Source organism: Orbicella franksi, chromosome 13 (genome assembly GCF_964199315.1).
Source record: "Orbicella franksi chromosome 13, jaOrbFran1.1, whole genome shotgun sequence".
Classification (NCBI taxonomy): Eukaryota; Metazoa; Cnidaria; class Anthozoa; order Scleractinia; family Merulinidae; genus Orbicella; species Orbicella franksi.
The window spans coordinates 1,403,453-1,423,811 of NC_138157.1; the positions used below are offsets into that span (position 1 = coordinate 1,403,453).

Sequence of the window (20,359 nt, forward strand, 5' to 3'; positions counted from 1 at the left end):
TGTTGATTCGTATGCGCAAGTGACTACTCATGCGCAGTAGTTACCTTCCTGTTCTGGTGACGTCATGTCAAGGAGCCAATCAGCCTTTTTTCGCGCGTTCGTCTGCCAATCCATCCCATAATACTGTTTTACTTTTTAAACCACTGCATCAAAAGAATGGTAGCCAAATGGCGTCTTCCTTTCTAGAAGACCTACTCGAGAAAGAAGTGGATGAGAAGGAGGTCAGTGCTATGGTGGGATCGCTGGAAAGCCAGTTGGCATCAACAGCGATCCCTAGATCCCATCATAATGAGGTCAAAGCTTCGGTGGCGGTTTCTAAAGCAAGTCCTAAACAAAGCAACATGACTAGTAAAACGCCAAATCAAACGAGCCCGATTCAGAACCAAACAGCGAGTGCAGTTCGACCCGGGATTTCTTCGTCGCCAGTGTTAAATGCGGGTGGTAACACAACGATTACTACAGTCGTTAATATAGCTCCTAGGCCTACGGTTACAACAGCAGTGCCTTTGGCTCCTCGACCCGCAACTATGGCTGTTCTTGCTCCAAACTCTGGATTTGCAGGAGCTCCTCGATTCGTTACGATCAACGCTGATTTGGTTAACCGGAACCTTAGTTTGATCAATCCTCAACAAATGGCCCTAGCACCGAGGGTTGTAACGGGTAATGTGACTCTTCCAGGCAACCCTCAAACCATCGCAGCCCCACGAATCATTCAACAAATTCAGCCAAGAGCTGCTAACATGAGGCCCATAAACCCAACTCAAATTGTGTTACAACAGCCGGCGGGAAGCGCACCTATACAACCGGACAAAAAGATCAACATTATACGAACTCCGATTCGCCCAGTGCCGGCGAGTGTTAGCGTATCTCAGAATGTTCCTATAAGAACTAGTTTAACTCCAATTCGACCTCAAATAAGCACGATACCAGGTACAATCACTTATACTAGAATGCCTGTGAACCAAGTTGCAGTTGCAACATCAAAGACCGAGATTTCATCTACAGCTGGAACTCTAACAAAAAATTCGAACTCTCCTAACGTAGCAAATGTTGGTTTGCATGCTAGCAAACCAGTTACAAATAACGTCACTGCTAATCAGTCCAAGCCTCCACAAGCTACCACTGCAGCACCAGTCAGTCATTCTCAGCCGCAGGTCAATGTGGCTCAAATTGAACAAGCAAAAGAGCAAGCTCATAAGTTAAAAAACTTTTTCAACAACTTGATCAGGCTTGCATCAGATCAAAAATCTCCTGATGTTGGCAAGACTGTAAAAGAATTGGTGCAAGGTGTTCTGGTGAGTTGGATTTGCTGTAGAAGTAAAAAAAACAAGTTACTACTCTGTAGGTTCGGTGTTTCCCCAGGACCTGATTGTTTGGAGGATGCCAGATGTCTCCTCAGAGGGAGAGGGGAAACCCACAGCTGAAAAGACCTATAGTAGAACCTCGCTATTTCAACCTATCAGGGGTAACAACAAATAGTTTGAAATAGCCAATGGTTAATGACTGTGAAATTTGATTGGTCCAATTTATTTGATATACCCAGAGTGGAGATGATAAAGATAGGGTGGGCGAGGGGACTCAAGCTTTTTTCCAAGTGAGTCCACCAGTTGATGTTTTATTTTATTCCTGTTTTGCATTCTCCCAATCCCCCAATCCAGGCTCACTTAGGTATATTAAGAGGAATTAAAAAACCTCTGGACAGACTTAGAATAAAAGGACCAAAAGTTTTTTGGTACTAACAATGTTGCCAGAAAGTCATAAATCAACATTTAGGATGGCAAGCCCTTTTATGATCTTGTCTGCTCGTAATGTGATAATCATAAAAAACAATGTTATACTGAAATGGTTATTGCCAGCCAAAGTTAGGAATAAGAGAGCCCCAACATATGAAAAGAAAATCAAAAACATTTTTGAGTCAGATTTCATCTCTAAGGTACTGTACAGGTTTGGATAGATGTAATGATTGCTTCAGTCTGTAACATAGCAGTTGACCTTTTCTTTTTAGGATGGGAAACTTACAGAAGAACAATTTGCAGCAAATCTACAGTCCACACTTAATTCTCCACCCCAACCAAATCTTGTTGGTTTTTTAAAGGTAGGTTTTAATCTATTCAACTTTCTTCTTCCAAGGTGTTCAATTACACTACTTTTTCTTTTTTCCAGAAATTCTGGGTGTGAGATTGAAAGTGTGGGGTTAGTTGTGATCTGGAAATTTCAATAAAGTTCCAAATGTTAAGCAAATGAATGTTGGCAGGATCCTTAATCAGACTCTAACATCTGGATCTTGTTCCAAAATGGGGTCTCCTGGTTGAAAGGGAAACCCTAAGCAGAGTCTCCACAACCCATACTATTTATGTGTACTATATGTAGTTCAGTGCTGTTATGTAGTCACCTGTTGTGACAAACTTGCCTGGTTGTTGTATTGATGAATCACACCAGCAGGCAAGTTCACCTCTACAACAGATCCTATCAAACATGCTCGATCAATAATCATAACAGAGGTTATCAGTTACAACCCTTAGTGAGAGCCCGGATCTTCCTAGGATTTCTGCGCATGGCCAAAGTATTTTTAAAGCGTCCTTTGATTTAAGAATAGAATATTTTAATATGACTGTAAAGAGTGATACATTCTTTCTTTCTTCTGTGCCTATCAGAAAACACTTCCATTGTTACGAGCTCAGTCAAGATCACAGCTTTCCCATGTGCAGCAGTCAATCACTCCAGCAAAGATCCTTCCTCCACAGCAAGTTCAACAAAAAAATGCAACTACAACACTTGCCTCTTCCCCACAGATGCACAAACATAATTCTCAAGTGCAAAAAATCCAAATTGTTCAACAACCGGGACAGCCCCAGATGGTGAAGCAAGTTATTCTCACACCTGCACAACAGCAGCTTTTTAGACGTCAGCAACAAATAAATGCTCAGAGAGTGTTTTTGACAACATCAACAGGGTCAACCCCTGGCTCCCAGGTAGTTACCAGTGCACGGAATCTTGTTATGCTTCAAGCATCACCTGGATCTACAGCATCTAAAATGGTTTCAGCTTCATCAAGATCACAAGCTGGGACAACTTCAACCTCTGCAGCAGCTGACAAACTAAAGCCCAAAGGTTTCACTGGAATAAGCAGGTACAGAACCTGGGAGATGTGTGACAAGTATTGTTCTTCATGTAATTTATACAACAGTGATAAGTTTCTGTGTTTTGAGAGACTATCTGAGTCTAAGTCCTCAACTTTGCTTAAAAAGAAAACTGTTTTTTTCAAGAGTCAGTTAATTAGTTAAGAGGTAAATCAAATTCAGCACTGTACAGTCAAACCTGTATATAACGGTCACCCTTGGGGAATGGCCAGGTGACCGTTATATACAGGGTGACCACTGTACACAGGTTTCCTTAAACTTCCCTGGAAGTCAATAAATAGCATTTTTATGTGCAAATAATCATTCAATTTTCGTTTTATTGACAACTTGATAACGAGTAACAGCATTAAATAAACATGATGAAAAAGGCCCACAAAATGTTCATGGTGTACTTTAAGGAAGGTGCAGTATACTTGGATCTACGTTTCCTTGTATTTATTACAATTTAATGGCAGATTTACAGAACAACAAACCAAAAAATAAGCCATAAGAATAATTTGTAAAAGAGTTGCGTGACCCCATATAAAAACAAATCACCTCATAAAATTATAAGGAAAAGTTTTTAACCTAACAATATGGATCTCAAGAAGAAAAAAAAAATCGGTAATAGTTTTCTGATATTTCGGAACTCGAAGCTTGATTTCATGTAGCATGTCATTAACTTTACTCAGTTCAAAAGAAAGTTCTTCATGTTCATGTGTTAGTAATTGTGTTTAGTACTAATATTTGTATTTTTATGAGACCCCTACCTTGATGGCTGCTATTTAAGGAGCTGACGAATAAAGCCTGCCATTATTCGTTAATCGTAACCCACTTTCATGACCGTTATATACAGGTAAAAGATAATGAAATTGTGGATTCAGGAAGTCTAAAGGGTGACCGCTATATGCAGCTCAACTTAACAGCAAATATAAGGGATGATTTTTGGGAAGTTGTTCAGTGACCATTATAGACAGGGTGACCGCTTTATGCAGGGCTGTTATATACAGGTTTGACTGTAGTTGGCTACCCAAGTGGGAAAGATGGGTTGTCTTGCCCACTCCAGATTCTCTCATGTAATAAATCCTTCATTGACCAAATTTGTTCAGTAAAGATGGCTGGGTATTGGCCTTATTCGTTGGTTTATGGACCTTAATTGCATCTTAGTCCATTAACAACTTGGCCATATACAGCCATCTGACCTCCCTCTTGGTCAATAACCTGTACACTGTAATGAGTTTTCTAAAGGAGTCGTTAATTGACTTGGATTTCATATTGTTACAGCAGTGGGGATGATGATATCAATGATGTCACATCAATGGCTGGAGTTAATTTAATGGTAAGCTCAGCATTATTTTGATAAGTGGTTAATTACCTTAGCAGTGGTCAATAATGGCATCACTTGGTTTGTGACAAAGGAGCAGCATGTTGGTGTCCAACCTCCAATTAATTATAGCAGCATCCCAAGCAGTGTAAGAAGTGTGAAGGGGGGGAGTAACATTATCTAGTCTTGAGTGCTTTGTAAATAGATTGTAATGGTATTTGATAATTTGTGCTGATGAATATCTCTCAGCCATTAATAGACTATCAATCTCGGACACTGTAGATGTAGTGATATGGTCATATTCCTAATGTGTAGATCTATGTTGTGTTTTAGGCTTAGAACTTTTCTCAATTTCTTCTTGAATGCTTGGGTATGAGTGTATAAGTTTTCATGTGCTTGACATCTGGTTTTGCTGGTAGAAACCAAACAAAGCAAATGGAGTCTCTTACCCAAGAATAAAAAATTGTTTGCATATAGTTATCAACAACATTTGACCACATATGGATTCCTTTGCTTCATACTCTGAATGAGGTGTTCCAAGTTGTGTCAGTTTGATTGATGCTCTTTTTTTTTTTGCTTAACAGGAGGAGAGTCAGCGTATTTTGGCCATCAACTCAGACTTGCTTAGCTCCCAAACAAGAAGCTGTAAAGACGAACCTTTCTTAAATATTTCCCCCTTTCAGAAAAGAGTGGAGGCATTAGGTCAGTAACAGTCACTGTTGTAAAAATTAATAAAACGACATCACTTTTTTAGTCAGTGTATGAGAAAGTAACCCCTTTCTATGTTGTACATGGCAACTATTAAAGGGAAAGTGCCTTGATTCAAAAAGATGCATACAAGAACTGGGTAATGATGTATATGGTGTTAGTGTGAATCTGTATGAAAGCAACCTGGGAATTTTTTGGCAGACAGAATGTAACTTTTTAAAAGCAAATTGTTGCGTCTTCATTACATGTTGAACATCACACCTGTAGCCACTATTGAACTGACAACATGACTGCTAAAATGCACCAATGAGGCCATTAGAAATTATTCCAGACCTTTGTAACAGGTGGCTAAACACACTGTAGTTAAACCATTTGTAATTTGCTTGTGAATGTGAACAGGCACAATGTAAGAAGTAAGGCAAGAAGTATTTATGTAAAATTCATGTGAGTTTTGATGGTTAGTTCTCTTTCTGTGCCCTCATGACATCTGGTAAATTGAGGTTTGCTGTTTGAATTTAATGACAGAAGATATTCCACATATCATACAGTCCCTGTTTTGCAGAGGATTAATTGTGATTGCCAGCACACTAAAGTTAATTATTCACTGTATTCTTATAACCTATCAGCTTAACACTGTTTTGATATTCTTTAAGGAGGATTGAAATTCTTATCAGTGTCAATTTCCATTTTTTTTACAGCGAGAAAGCATGGCTTATCTGAAGTGTCACAAGAAGTTTATAACTTAGTATCACATGCAACTCAAGAGCGACTACGTAACATTTTAGAAAAATTATCGACAATAAGTTTACATCGACTTGAAGTTTATAGGGTATGTAGAATTATGTTACTTAAAACTCATGGCAGTGCACTCTATAAACATCTTGAAAGACCTTCAGAAATTAGTGAACTTTTTTAAGACTAAGTATATGTGTTGAGGAGTGGGAGGTAGGGTGACCTTGCAGTTAGTGGGCTTGTCTCTGGATTAAACGTTCCTGGTTCAAGTCCTGGCTGGGGACATTGTGTTGTGTTCTTGGGCAAGGCACTTTTCTCTCACAGTGCCTCTCTCCACACAGGTGTATAAATGGGTACTGGCGAACTTAATGCTGGGGTAACCCTGTGATGAACTAGCATTCCATCCAGGGGGTAGTAGAAGTATTCCTAGTCACTTCATGCTACAGAAACCAGGATAAACTCTAGCTTGATGGGCGACTTGGCTCGTATGCAGACTTTACCTACCTATCTGTGATGAGGTAATATTTTAAGTGACAGTCCAATTCATGTGGGATTACACACAAATGCAACATTGCTGTGCAAGAAGGTCCAGGAAAATGTTGTTTGTCCTACTTTACTTTAGAAAATTAAGAAATAATTATTTTTCTTTCAATGTTATGTAAATGTAAAATGCCTGTTAATTGGCCTTATTTTAGGATGATCCAATGTACGAAGTAGGCCTTGATATAAGGTCTCAACTGAGAGTCTTTGAGCAGATTGATGAAGTAGAAAGAAAAAAGCGAGATGCCCGAGAAAGGGATATTCTTATGCGTGCTGTTAGAGTAAGTCACATATTTTTGCTTGGTATGCTTTGACATTGAATTTTATACCAGTGAATACTGCTGATTGACTCTCATGGAGAAGAGAGAGTTTCCTCTTGTCTTCATACTGCCGTTAATTTCCCTCTTCCCCCTTCTCTAATCCTTGAGTCAGAAGAGCAACTCTTACAGTTCAGGCTAAGGTGTATGAATTTTTAGTCTTGTTCACAATTTTCACTACATAATTTTCTCATCCACCCTGGCGTTCTTGATGTAGGTCACTTCTTAGGTGATAGTTGCAAAATGCAATGTTGTGTTGTTTTGCAAGTTGCAAGAAAATTCTCACAGCCTTAAGTTAGTTAAATACATGTGATTGAATTATTGTTACTTGTAATAAACAGAGCCGGTCAAGACAAGAAGATCCTGAACAGGCTAGACTCAAAGAGAAAGCAAAACAAGTAAGAGAACTTAATTTATAAAAGTGAAAATAAATAACATTAAATTTCTGCTTGATCCCAAGCTTTAAGTCTTATTTCCTCTCTCTGGTTGAAAAATATTTCTTCCATTTTCAACTATGAGAAGGTAGTGGCTCATCAACACATCCTCAAGTTTTTCTTATTTTCTGTATTTGCATTACCTAGTTGTTCGACTGAGAAAAGAAAGGTCGATCACTTTTAGGAATTAAGTTTTGATTGATCAATTTCTGTTAAGTAAGTTTAATCTTATGTGTTTTATCTTGTTTTCACAAGCTGCAACAAGAGGAAGAGGAAGTTATTCGAAAACGAGCAGCTAACACAACGGCGCTGGCAGCCATTGGACCAAGGAAAAAACGCAAACTAGATGAAGCACTTGAAGGATCTTCTACTTCAACAGCAGTAAGCAAAACAAGTCTATTTACTATCAAGGAAGTTCAAAAGAGTAATTATTCTTACTGATAAACTCACATTTCTTTTAAACCAGTTCTGAGAATTTTGCAGAACATCAAAGACAACATCTCCCAGTTGACTTGAAGATTTCTTTTTTTCGATCACCATGATAAACAATTGCTGAGGTGACTCCCATGTAAAAGTCACATATACAAACAAGATGCTTGGCAGAAATTTTAAAAAATACCACCAAGAGCCAGGGTCCAGATGAAAATCGTCTATTGACAACTACATCTGATTAATTTGCGGCGTACTTTAAAAACGTATTCCCTTGAAAATTAGAATGAAATAAAACAGCCAAAGTGGTACCAAACTCGATTTCCAACCCGTACTTTGAGCTTGCTTGTTGGTGCCATATAGAGTTTCCTCACAGGGTGCTTGATAATGTAGTAATATTGTCAGATGAATTTGTTATTTCAATAGCTCAGCGTCATTACCTTCAATTGCTCCCCAGGGTTCCTCCTCGACCTCTTCTTCACCATTATCGTCCAATGTACTTGGAAACCAAAAAGATACACGACAACAGGTGAGACAGAAATACTTTACTTCAGTCTGTTTTACGGACGAGAGGTGTGGTGGCGTCATGTCTTTGGGCTCTGAATTGAGTGATCCTGTTGAAGCCCTAGCTCGTCTCCACCCAAGGATAATATTGAAAGCAACGAACTGACCCTTACAGAAGACATGCAGGCAAACCTGTGTTGGACTACCTTCCTATGCAAGGAAGTGATATTGAAACTGGTGTTAAGCCCCAGGGTCATCTTCACTGATGCTATGTTGGTCGTCACGCAGTGTTATAGATAATCATTATGTGACGTTCTCAGTAACAAAAACCGACTCAACTCCCCTTTGCCATTTTGTTTTTAGTCTGACGTTGTACTTTCCTCTTGTTTCTAGGTCCCTCGGCAAAGAATGCGGAGAGTCGTTCTTAAGGATCTTATATTTGTTATGGAACAGGAAAAAGAAACAACCAAATCTCTATTATTATACAAAGCGTTGCTGAAATAATATATCTCGGTTTCACATTGTAGAAGTCTACTTCAGCCGTTACTTGGCTCACCACAAGACTTTTCGTGACAGAAGTGTTGCGTGATAAGCCAAATGAGGACAGCGAATGTTTCTTCTGCTGTGTTAGTGCAAAATTAACCCTTGTTTAAAGTACTGTAATCGCCTTCAGACAATAAGGGAATATCTTCAGACTCCTAAGTATTACTTGGGCGAAATATTTCTTGAATTTTTCAGAAAGTTCTAAACGTATAATGAGTACTTCCGCAACTCCACAAGCCACGCTGTTATAAATGATCTTAAAGTGCAGGCGTAGTCTATCTCAGCAGGCTATGGACTACAGTTTGCTTCTAGTTCGTGTTTTTGTACATTTTCCGTAATATTTTCTTAACATCCATCAGGTGTGTTGTTAGTGTAATGTTTTCTTGTGTAGGTAGGGTATGATAATAATACATTGTCTCAACTTCGTACTTAGGTACAAATACCTGTTATGGTTGTCAGAATTAAAAACGCCAATTTCCACAAAAAGAATGACTCCCTTAAATTCTGCCAGCCGTCAAGTTACCATCCGGTTAAAAAAGTTACGTTTAGTTTGCACCTGTTGTCTCGCGCAGCTCGATAACAGGCTGAGCTTCACAGAAATGGTGCATACGCAGATGCTCAGTTAAGTGATGTGTGATTTTGTCAGTATAACTGTGCACGACAATTTCTGACTTAATCCCTCCTCAGTGCACGAGGTACCGTTGTTCTCCACAACTGATAAAGAACACACCGCCAGGTTAATTGGTTTATGCCAGAGAGTTCATTTTCCAAGGATTAAAAGCTAGCCTCCAGGCTCTCGCTTGCAGGACAGGCGGTTGCATGTAATCGTGCAAAACGCTAGAAAGTTCATTTTTGTAGTCTCGCACTTAGCTTTCTTTTGAATCATCTCGCGTTCTACGGGCTTGTCAGTCTTGTAAACATTACTGCGCCTCTTAATGACCGCGAACTCTACGCAATCAACAGTTTTGTGTTTCGATGCTCTCAATCGTGTTATTAGGCTCGATTTTCCAGCCGGTTTGTGATCGCGCAAAACGGTTGGAAATTGAGCTTATCGTCTTGGATGACCTCTCACTAACAGAAGTTTACTTACAACGGGTTCAAAAAGACATGGGGTTGGTTAATTGTTATTTTTTGTTTGGTTGTTGTTTCCAAGGATCTTTGGTTGTCGTCGTGATTGTGACTGACGGCAGCGACAAAGGCAATTGCTACTTTAGAATTTGCGTGTCAGTGAAAGCCGCAGTAAGACACTGATTTGTCACGTATCGAGGGCCACGTGCTTCAGATATAATAAAGAAACTAGAGGCTCTGGGGACGAATATGACGACATGTATCACGTGTTCGGAGACCCAGAACCAGACACTACGTAGCTATTACTAGAGGAAAGGAAAGCACGCTGATTTTTAGATATCTTAACAAGTTAAAAGCAAATTTAATTCGCTCTCTCGTGGCCTCAAAGTTATTGACAGGTTTTGTGACGTGGGCAAACACTTACAAAGTGAAGGCAAAATTCAATGTTCATGGCGTTGGATGAAGTTTTTAAACAAGAGGATTCGCTGCGTTTTGCAGATGAGTCTCACAACACTTACATACTAAAAAGAATCTCACGAATGCGAGAGCATTCTGTTTTAACAGACATAGTCCTTGTTGTGGAGGGCAAAGAGTTTCCTGCTCATCGAAATATGCTCGCCGCCAACTCAGATTATTTCATGGCTATGTTCAGTGGGCATATGGCGACTACGAGTGATAAAGTTGCGGTCAAAGAAATTACTGCCACTGGAATGGAGATTCTACTTGATTTCATCTACAAAGGCGAAATACTGATAACTGAAGAGAACGTGGAGGATGTCTTCTGTGGCTCTTGTCTGCTCTTGCTTGAATCTGTTACCCAAGCTTGCTGCAGGTTCATTCAAGAACGACTGACCTTGACGAATTGCTGGGGAATACGAGCTCTCTCGGATAAATTCAATTGTAAGGATCTACTGCATCGGGTAAACACTTTCATCGAAGAAAATTTTATGGAAGCTGCGAAATCTGAAGAGTTTTTGCTGTTGCCTCATTCGGATCTGGGAGAGCTCTTGATGAATGACGAGATCGTCATTACGAGAGAAGAAGATCTCTACGAACTATTACTAAAATGGGTCGAGCACAATCGCCTAGAACGGGTCAAGCATTTTTCATCATTGCTTGAAAAAATACGCCTTCCTCAAATCAATCCTGAATACTTTGAAGAAATTATCGCAACTGATGAACTGATAACTGAAAACCCAGAAGTTCATGATGTTGTTTCAAAGGCAAGACAGCAGATCTACTCTCTAATGGAGTTAGAAGGCTTAATGACAGAGACGGAATCTTCAAAATGGCAAGTCCCTAGAAGATGTCTCCGAACTGTCAGTGTTCTCTTGACAGTTGCAGGACCAGTGTGTTCAATTTATGATGCTGAAACAGAGGCATGGCACAGCATCTCACGCCTGAGCACTCGCCACTGTCCAGGCATAGAGTTCATGGGCAAATACGTCTATGTGGTTGGTGGAAGTAAAGAGTGGAAAAGAATGAACACATGTGAACGCTATGATCCAGACTTTAATCAGTGGAATGTTGTGGCACCAATGAATGTGCCTCGCAGTAACATTGGTTTGGTGGCCCTAAATGGATTACTGTTTGCTGTTGGGGGTTATGACGGGAGGTCACCCATTGGGTAAGATATGCCAGGCTTCTTTCAAATATCAACCTTTAATGAATGTTAGATTCCTAAATGCTGAATAACAGTATTGAAAAAGATAAACCTTAATTTCAACAGAGCAGACTCATAATGCCATTAACTGACAAACACTTCTCACTTGAATATGATGGAGACTTCAGCTCAGGTTGTTAAAACATTAGTTACCAGTGCCAGCAGTTCTTTTCAGAGCTACATTGTACCCTCTCAGACAAGACCACATAGATGAACTACAAGTGTTTTTATGTCTAAATTTTTTGACACTCCATTGGATCTTTTAAAAACACTGGCATAAAGGTGTCCATTTTCACCTGTGCTCATACTACCTGACATTGTAAGCACAGTTGAGGGGGGGACCTACACTTCCCTGGATGGAATACTAGTCCATCCCTGGCTAACAAACATCAGGCAGTGACCATTTAAGGCTGGTTTTCACTAGAACATAAGCACAAGCACAAGCATAAGCATAAGCACAAGTGAAAACAGCCGCGACATAAACATAAGCATAAGCGGAAACACAAGAAGAACGAACCCACTTCTTTGTCTTGCGTAGTTTTCACTAGTGACGCGCTCAACATAAGCATAAGCATAAGCACAAGAAAAATGGAACTGTTCATTTTTCTTGTGTTTATGCTTATGGTTATGTCGAGCGCGTTGCTAGTGAAAACTGCACAAGGCAAATAAGTGGGTTCGTTCTTCTTATGTTTCAGCTTATACTTATGTTTATGTCTCGGCTGTTTTCATTTGTGCTTATGCTTATGCTTGTGCTTGTGCTTATGCTCTAGTGAAAACCAGCCTTTAGGGCAGAGGAAGGCACTATCACAGGATTATAGCACAGTCACTCTAGCCAGTGCTGAAATCTTAACCATATCAACTGCATCTACCACTTTTTGCTGTTACATTGTACCAAAGATCCAATGTAGGCTTATTGAGCTTTAAGCCCCCTAATCTTCAGACAACACTTTTCTCTCTTCTACATGTGCAGAACCGTGGAATGCTATGATCCAACAAAGAATGAGTGGAAGTTCGTGGCACCAATGAACAGCCAACGTGATGGTGCATGTGTCGTGACAGAAGGTCGCTATATCTACGTGATCAGTGGGTATGATGGACACAATTACTTGAGCTCTGTGGAAATGTATGATCCAAGTACTGATGAGTGGGCCATAGGGGGTAAGCTTGATTTGGTTTTACCGGACTTTACCAATGACATCCACATGGGCTAAAATAATAGCATGGCTTGAAATTAAAACAGATTCTCATTTGGAAAACTAGAAAAAATATTTCAAAAGCAAAAAATATGATTGAGATCTGTTGGACATAGAGAACCTGAAATAAATCAGAGGATTAAGAGCAGGGTGTTTAATGGACTAGTGGTGAAAACCTCTTCTTCTTACAAAAACAAGAACCTACTTACTTGCCTAAACCATACCACAATATCTTTAACAACCATACATATACAAGAGCCTAGCTTACTTGAAATCTAAATTCTTATACACAGGTTTTTACTGTGTCTTTATTCTACTGACTCTGTCTTTTAAATGTTCTCCTCAGCTGTAGCTCCAATCATTGAGCGACGTGAAGATGCTATGGCTGCTGTTGTCGACAACAAGATTTATGTCATAGGGGGCTATCATGGCAACACATTCATGCCCACATGCGAGGCACTGGATCTTGACAGCAATGAATGGGATTTTATGGCATCATTAAGTTCTCCTCGTTATCAGGCTGGGGTTGCTGTTTTGAACCGGAAGATCTATGTATGTGGTGGTTGGAGTGGAAATGGACTTGCAACTAGTTCCGTGGAATGTTATGACGTGGCAACAAACACCTGGTCACTGGTGATGCCTCTTCCCACGCCTGCTGCAGCTAGAACAGCTTTCTGTAACTTTCCACGTAAAATGATGGAAAAGTTGCTGCGTAAAATCTCTAGTACTAATGAGAATTTAGTACCTGTGCCAGCAAAAGATTTGTGACTTTAGGAGTTGAAGTTGTAACCCTTCTCGTACCTGTCAGTGTGTAATTCAGTGTCAAAATTCTAAGAAATGTAACAAACACATATTTAATGTAATCCTTTGAATGTGCCTGGTTTCAGTGGGGTCTGGTACAAAGCACAGCCCAGGTGTTCTACAAGAGGCATTCTTGACTGTGTATATGAGTGTTTTATATTTATACTAACAGTACGTTGTGTTGACAGTTCTGGATGTGTGATGATGCATGGTTTAAGTCTAGAGGTATTAGGTTATAAGGAGTGGTGTGTCTGTGCATATTTATAGGTACAATTAATACTCAAAATCGTGACAGATTAAAGTACCGTGATGATTCAATTTAGCACCCTTCCAATAAGTACCCTCTTAGTGATAAATGCTCCTCTTTGAATGCCCCCTTCAAACAAGCACCCCCATACTGTAAGGGACCTTCAAGATATTGAGCTAGTGTGCAGCAAATGATATTATAACTATGAGAGCCCAAGTTGTTACAGTTTTTGAGTTAAAATATTTATATGAAATAAGTGCATGTCCCCAATAAATACCAGTTACTATTACTAATCAGTAATGATAATGATAATGATATATGGTAAATAGTAAATAATAATAATGATAAATTAATATAATATGAAGTAATACAATTTGTTCAATGTTTATGTTAATAATAATAATAATAATAGTAATAGTAATAATAATAATAATAATATAGAGCGCTTTTCAATTGAGTGTTGAAAGTAATCAGGCAATTGAGATTGGCTGAGGAGTCTAATTGGTAAGTAATTGGCTTGGTTTTGGTTTTATGACACTCAATTGAAAAGCGCCCTATGAAGTAATACAATTTGTTCAATGTTTCCAGTTCTAAGCACTTTAGAATTACGTCTTCTGAAATAACTTCATTAAACTTACTTTCCTGCCCAGTACCACAGTTTCTGAAGAAACGTCCAGAAGGTAACATACACATAATGGTACACTTGATTTACATGAAAGGATTCTCTAGCCAGAAGGTGTTAATCTAAATAGAATTACTGGTGAGTGGTGATTGATGCAGTACTATTTGAATGCCTATCAGGAATGGTCTTAAAAATGGAAATATTTTTGGTAGGAACATCTCTTGCTGTCTAAGTGTAAGCTTTTAGTTACGAACAAAGACAAAGACACTTAACGTACTAAAATTTCTTATTTTAAGTAATGGTGATTTAATAATACATTTATATTAAAAAGCAACAGCAACTATACCCTACTTTTCAAATAGCAAAGCCTGAAAGGTAGCTTGAAGGGGGGAGGGGTACACTCTTTCCCATCCAATGGGAGTGTGGTTGTTTCAATGTATAACATTCTTTTTATCAAACATACAGGCAATACAGAGAGCATGACATTTTTTCTAAAACTTTAATTATATTTAATTTATTTAACAATTAAAGGCATGTAGCTGTTTTAAAAATAATGGATGCTGCTATTATATAAAGCATATCTTAGTGTTAGAAGAGTTGACCCAGGATGAGAATGTTAATGACCATATCTGATATGATAATGGCAGAATTGTTAATAAAAATCTACTTTGTTTATCAGATTATCATTTATGGGACTGTCGGTACCACTGTCTCAAAGGTGCCCAACATTACTAGCATCCTTGATTTGCTTTTGTATTCGGTATTACACTTTATTGGTTTCAGCCAATTAAAAGTGTGATTGAGTATATAACCACACACACAAGAGCAGTTCTCATTTTGTAAGTCAGCTGATTCAAAGCACGACACCGTTGCATTCACCCTGCAAGCAGAGCCACTGTTGTCTCTTGAGCGTGAAAAGCATATGTACTGAAAGAAAAGGATCTGCTTGCAGGGTGCGTTGCATTCCCAGGGGGGAGGGGTACTCCCCCACATGGGCTATATAGGTATGTATGGCCCCAAAGGGTAGGGTTTTTCAGCTGATTTGGTCATAAATAGAGTATCGGTTTTGGCCATTTTGGTCTAAATAGGGTATGGTTTTAGCACTCTAGTCTTGAATGGGGTATATTTCTTAGAAGAAGCTACTTTTTCATCATTATCAATAAGACCATCAACAAAAGCCCTTCATAACTTATGTTTAGGGCAACTGTGCCAGCCGCAACTGTCATAAATAGGGTATCAAATTTTTGGCCAGGTCATAAATAGGGTAGCCAAAATCACATCTTTTGGTCATAAATAGGGTAAGGGTTTTGGGAAGTGGGCCGCACACCCCCTAACCAACTTTTCTGGGAGTACTCCTCCCAGGGTTGCATTGCTCTACAAACAGAAAGCCATTTTTGTTGAAATTAGCGATCGATGACGTGTCGACGTTTGCTTAACGTCATTATTAAGTCAAAGGAAAGAGAATAAAAATGAGCACAAACAGAGCATTGCACCTCAGAGGTCATGGGTTAGTTCGAATCCCATTCAACTTCAAGCCTTTTTTTTTTTTCACGGTTTATATTCGTAACCGCCTAATTCACTGACTTGCGTATCGAACAAATCTTTATAACTGAAAATACAATGTTCTTTTCTTATGGTGTTTCATTCTTCCCTTTCTCAGTTACTTATTATTTTAAAACCGGGTAGGTCACGGAAAAAATGTTGAGGGGCATTCTTGTAACCCTGCAATATCAGGTTCCAGGGGCTGTACTCAATGACGGATAGGTGCGAAGACCTATACTGGGTTTGCAATTTGCGACCTGAGGACTTTTTCGGTATAGGAACTTTACAGCGACTTTCTTTTGAGGAAAGATTTTGGTACGGACTTTTTGGGGGATTCTTTTTGCGGTCTACAGATTTGGGCCCCTGATTTGGTCTGATTCCCACCTCCGACTACCGTCATTGGTCATTGGTGATGCACCTGTCACACAAGAGAACTGGGTATGGTTTAAATATGGCGGACTCGGGGATGTACCGTCCGTTTGGAGTTATCGCAGCATTATTAGCCACGACAATGGCAGGAACGGTACTCCTCGAGTTAAATCCACAAAGGAAGATTATACTAATGAGGATTCAAGTATTCTTGCTGTTTTTCATGGCTATGTGCGCTTTGTCGCGGTTTGTTTGGATAAATCTGACAGTGTTGCTCCCCAGCCGGCGGTCCAACTCAAAAATTTTACTCGTGGTTCATTGGGTTTTGTACGCAGTTCTTGCGATCGTTCTCGGTCTGGCCTTCTTCAGTGTTCTCATCGGTCGACTGTTTGTCGGTTTCGAGCCATATTTCATTAGCAGAGTGGCCTTTACATGTCTAGGACTTCTTCTTCTGGTGTTCTTCAACCTGTGTGTCCTTAGCGTAGTTTTCGCAGTTTCAAGAGTTTGCAGCTTCTCATTACCCAATGCTGACAAGTGGAAGGCCATCATAGCTGTTACTGTATCTCTGCTTTTGTGTATACAAGGGTTAACTGCTGCATCCCGAGGGCCAACAATCGTGAGACTGACTGTACCTCTTGCAAAACTACCACGAACTTTAGACGGCACGAGAATAGTTCAACTTTCAGATATTCACTTGGGTCCTATGATAGGACAGGCTGCACTTGACAGAGTTGTGAACATGGTTTCTGTGATAAAACCAGACATCATTGTTATTACAGGAGATTTGGTTGATTCAACTGTAGCAAACTTAAAACGAGCTGTTTTACCTCTGAAGAACCTGAGATCAAAATATGGGTCATTCTTTGTTACAGGTATTAAAATTATAGATGCAGGTTAGGGGAGGAAGGGGGGGATGGAAGGAGACAGGGGTGGGAGATAGGGGATCATACCCTCCTTGCATACAGCTGGCCTGCCTGAAATTTGAATTGACCAATCAGGATTCAGCAGGCAGGAAAAACTTTACTTTCCTGACGTCAATGTAAGTTAACAGGAACAGCATTGACAGCAGGCAACTTTTCTCACTAGAGATGGCATTAAATATTCACAAAAAGGAACTTACAATTCCCAAAACCAAATCAGATTGTAAAAAGTGAAAAATACAAAGCATTCGCCAGCATCCAACGTGGCAACTCGCTCATAGTTCGTTAAGTGTCGCCAGATAGGGTAATAAATGTGTTATTTTGAACAAAATGTGCTGGTTCTTGTCAAATTTAATCCAGAATTCTCAAGTTAACTATTAGAAGAGGCCAAAGCAACTTTAGCATTACCTTTATTTTTGTTAGCTTTGAAGAAAAAGGCTATTATCATGTTGTTTCGGTAGGACAGCTAAGTTTTGACTGCTGCTCGTGCTTTGGGTGCAGCTACCATATGCAAGGCTGTTGATACACTCCTTAATAGATAATGTGATCTGTAAGGCCAAGGGTTTATGTTAGGCCATCCTAACAATGTGGTCCAGATGAAAACAATTCATTTAGTAGAAAACGTTCCATCAATGAATCTTAGAGTTTTTAAGTAGTTTTAAATTATTATTGTATTGTCTTTGAAAAGCCTCTAAAGGGAAAGTCAATAAAGTATGTATGTATGTATGTAATTTCCAGTGAAATTAAGCTTAATATTGTTGGCCTTCTGGAAATATAGGGTATTCTTTTGACTACATATTTAACCATAAGCACTTTTAGGGTTAATGACACAGTTAATATATTTCCTTGATTGACTTTTTTCTTTCATTAGGGAATCACGAGTATCTCACTGGAGATGCTGATGCCTGGCTCCAAGAGCTAAAGCAACTTGGTATTGAACCTCTCCACAACTCACATGTACTTATTTCAAGCAAAGATAGTCCTGAAGACAAGATCTATCTTGCTGGGGTAGATGATATACAGGCTGGCAGCATGAAGTAGGTTCTTGTTATTTATTAGTTGTTTAAATGGGCTACTACCTCCCCACCCACCTGCCCAATTTTCTGTGTTATTATTCCAATACCTCTCTCTATTCAGGTGGATAAGCAGGTGCTGTCGGTAGTGTCAAACTGGTAGGACAACCTAATAAATTCTATGGATGACTTCCAATAGACATGCATCCCTTCTGAACCAGGAAACATTCTGACAAAGTAGTGGGCCACTATGGACCCACTACTTGGCCTCCTTGCAGATTATGGAAACCCTCAAATATCCCCCATGAAACATGACAGGCACTTGATTTTGTGTGTGCATTGGCATGTTCTTTTAATAATTTGTGTTTTAGATGTTTTTTTTCATGTTTGTATTTGTTTGCAAATGATTACAGCTATGAAAACCATGGAATGAAGTTGTCACAAGCTCTTAGTGGAAGACATAACAAGTTTCCAACAATACTTCTTGCTCACCAACCATGGGCTGCATATCAAGCACTGAAGGAACATCAGGACATAGACTTAATATTGTCTGGTCACACACATGGAGGACAGTTCTTTCCCATGCACATACCAATATACTTTTACAATCCATTTTTTTCCGGTCTGTATAAAGAGAAAGAAACATTTGTTTATGTTTCCTCTGGAACTTATTTTTATAGTGTGCCTTTGAGAATTGGATCCACATCAGAAATAACTGTTCTAACTCTAACTCCTGCAAAACAGTAAATTTTCTTGATAATACGCACATAGTCCTTGACAACAAGTGCTTAATATAATTCTCAATAACCTGTCAATTAGCAAGCAGAATCTAACCATCTTTTCAAGAAGAAAAGGAGAGGATATACTGGTTGTTGATGATTTTCTTGATATTTTGGGGGCAACAGAAGTCAGGGTCCACTTGTTTTATATATCCATATTTCTCATTATTTCTTCAGTTGGAGGTGAGAAAAGCCAGGAAGACCATAAATCTCGAATTAGTGCCTCCCCTATCGATAGTGCCCCTCGTATTGGCCAAAATTTAAAATAAGCGCCTCCCCTCGAATAAGCGCCCCCCTCCTCTTCCCCTGTTTATGGAAGAGTACTGAGACAACAAAGGATGTATAGTTTTGGTTGTGTTCAATCCCAAGCAAGTAATTATCGACTCATTCAAGCACTGCACATTGACCATTGCAACGGATGGTAGTGAGGATCTGCTGATTCATTGCCCAAAGACCAACCAACCTTGTGCAGCAGGCCCAGACTGGCTGATGGGGTTCTGTTACTTAGTTCTTCAAGAGAGACAGGATCCCTCTTGATCTGAGACTTCGGACAGACTGACACATACTGGTACATGTATTACAAAAACCCAATCATATCTGACCACGATTTAGGAAAAATTAAATAAACGCTCCCGTCTTCTGCTAAATTTGAAATAAGTGCCCCAGGTGCTAATTAGAGGATTTACAGACTGTATCAGTATATGATACTGGTTTTTGACCGATAGTTTTAAGTTTGGGTTTTTATGTTTTGTGATTACCTGATTATAAAATGTAAATTTTAAGACTGCAAAAGTCGTCATTCAGTGTATTTTTTAACTATATTACTTATTTAACCAATTGACGTATTTATCTATCCTGTTTTAAAACTTCCTTACAACTGATTGTCTTGTTTACCTTACCATCTCCTTGTTTATATTCTATTATTTGGTCCAAGGACTGATAGAAAAAAGTGTAGTTTTAACACTCATAAGTCTGATGTAGCAATGCAAATAATCGTATTCGATCAGGGGTGTGCTGTACATGTACCGCACAAGTTTTTTTCACCAATAGGGTCAAGTATGAACACTGATGTAGACTATGTTTACATGGCCCGAACAGTATCGTGAAACTATCTCGTGATATTGATGTCTGTTGTTACATCTAAGAGTGAAAACTCCAACTAGATTTGAGGAAAAAAAGATTAAGGATTTAAAATTAAAAAGAAAAAAAGAAGGAAAAAGATATGAATGTGCACTGGCGGGGAATCGAACCCCGGTCTCCCGCGTGGCAGGCGAGAATTCTACCACTGAACCACCAGTGCTTCATCTGTATTTTTACATGTTATTAATATATAAAAAAATTTTGTATTACTTGAGGCCCAAATATAGATCTGGATAATCGTTCTCTTGGGGTAACAGTTCCGCTAGATAGGTCACGCGTAGAAATTCAGCATTACGTTGGTACTTTGTAGGTTTTCAATTTGATTTTTTCCAAAACACGAAGGAAAGTGGTA

At 39.2% G+C, this 20,359-nt stretch overlaps 3 protein-coding genes and 1 non-coding gene across 5 annotated transcripts; 3 read left to right on the plus strand and 1 right to left on the minus strand.

Moving 5' to 3' along the window:
* The first annotated feature begins 29 nt into the window (after positions 1-29).
* Positions 30-9,407, plus strand: LOC145465523 (transcription initiation factor TFIID subunit 4-like). 2 transcript variants are annotated; one of them, XM_081449304.1, is made up of 11 exons: positions 30-1,295; positions 2,006-2,095; positions 2,655-3,130; positions 4,404-4,458; positions 5,028-5,145; positions 5,850-5,980; positions 6,579-6,704; positions 7,082-7,138; positions 7,430-7,555; positions 8,061-8,132; positions 8,501-9,407. In XM_081449304.1, exons 1-11 carry the CDS (start codon positions 30-32, stop codon positions 8,609-8,611), a joined length of 2,628 nt encoding a protein of 875 aa, XP_081305430.1. In that variant the 3' UTR covers positions 8,612-9,407. The 2 variants fall into 2 exon arrangements, with proteins under 2 accessions (XP_081305430.1, XP_081305429.1); XM_081449303.1 differs by lacking the exon at positions 8,501-9,407 and having other exon boundaries at positions 8,061-8,494.
* Positions 9,408-10,013: 606 nt separating this feature from the next.
* LOC145465525 (kelch-like protein 12) lies at positions 10,014-13,915 on the plus strand. Its single transcript, XM_081449306.1, has 3 exons — positions 10,014-11,345; positions 12,352-12,539; positions 12,921-13,915. The coding sequence occupies exons 1-3, from the start codon at positions 10,162-10,164 to the stop codon at positions 13,340-13,342; spliced, it is 1,794 nt and encodes a 597-aa protein (XP_081305432.1). The 5' UTR covers positions 10,014-10,161; the 3' UTR covers positions 13,343-13,915.
* Positions 13,916-15,670: 1,755 nt separating this feature from the next.
* On the plus strand, positions 15,671-19,613 carry LOC145465530 (transmembrane protein with metallophosphoesterase domain-like). Its single transcript, XM_081449310.1, has 3 exons — positions 15,671-17,027; positions 17,947-18,112; positions 18,502-19,613. Exons 1-3 carry the CDS (start codon positions 16,199-16,201, stop codon positions 18,833-18,835), a joined length of 1,329 nt encoding a protein of 442 aa, XP_081305436.1. The 5' UTR covers positions 15,671-16,198; the 3' UTR covers positions 18,836-19,613.
* Positions 19,614-20,096: 483 nt separating this feature from the next.
* Trnag-gcc (transfer RNA glycine (anticodon GCC)) lies at positions 20,097-20,167 on the minus strand. Its single transcript has one exon. It is a non-coding gene; the product is annotated as a tRNA-Gly (tRNA).
* Positions 20,168-20,359: the final 192 nt, after the last annotated feature.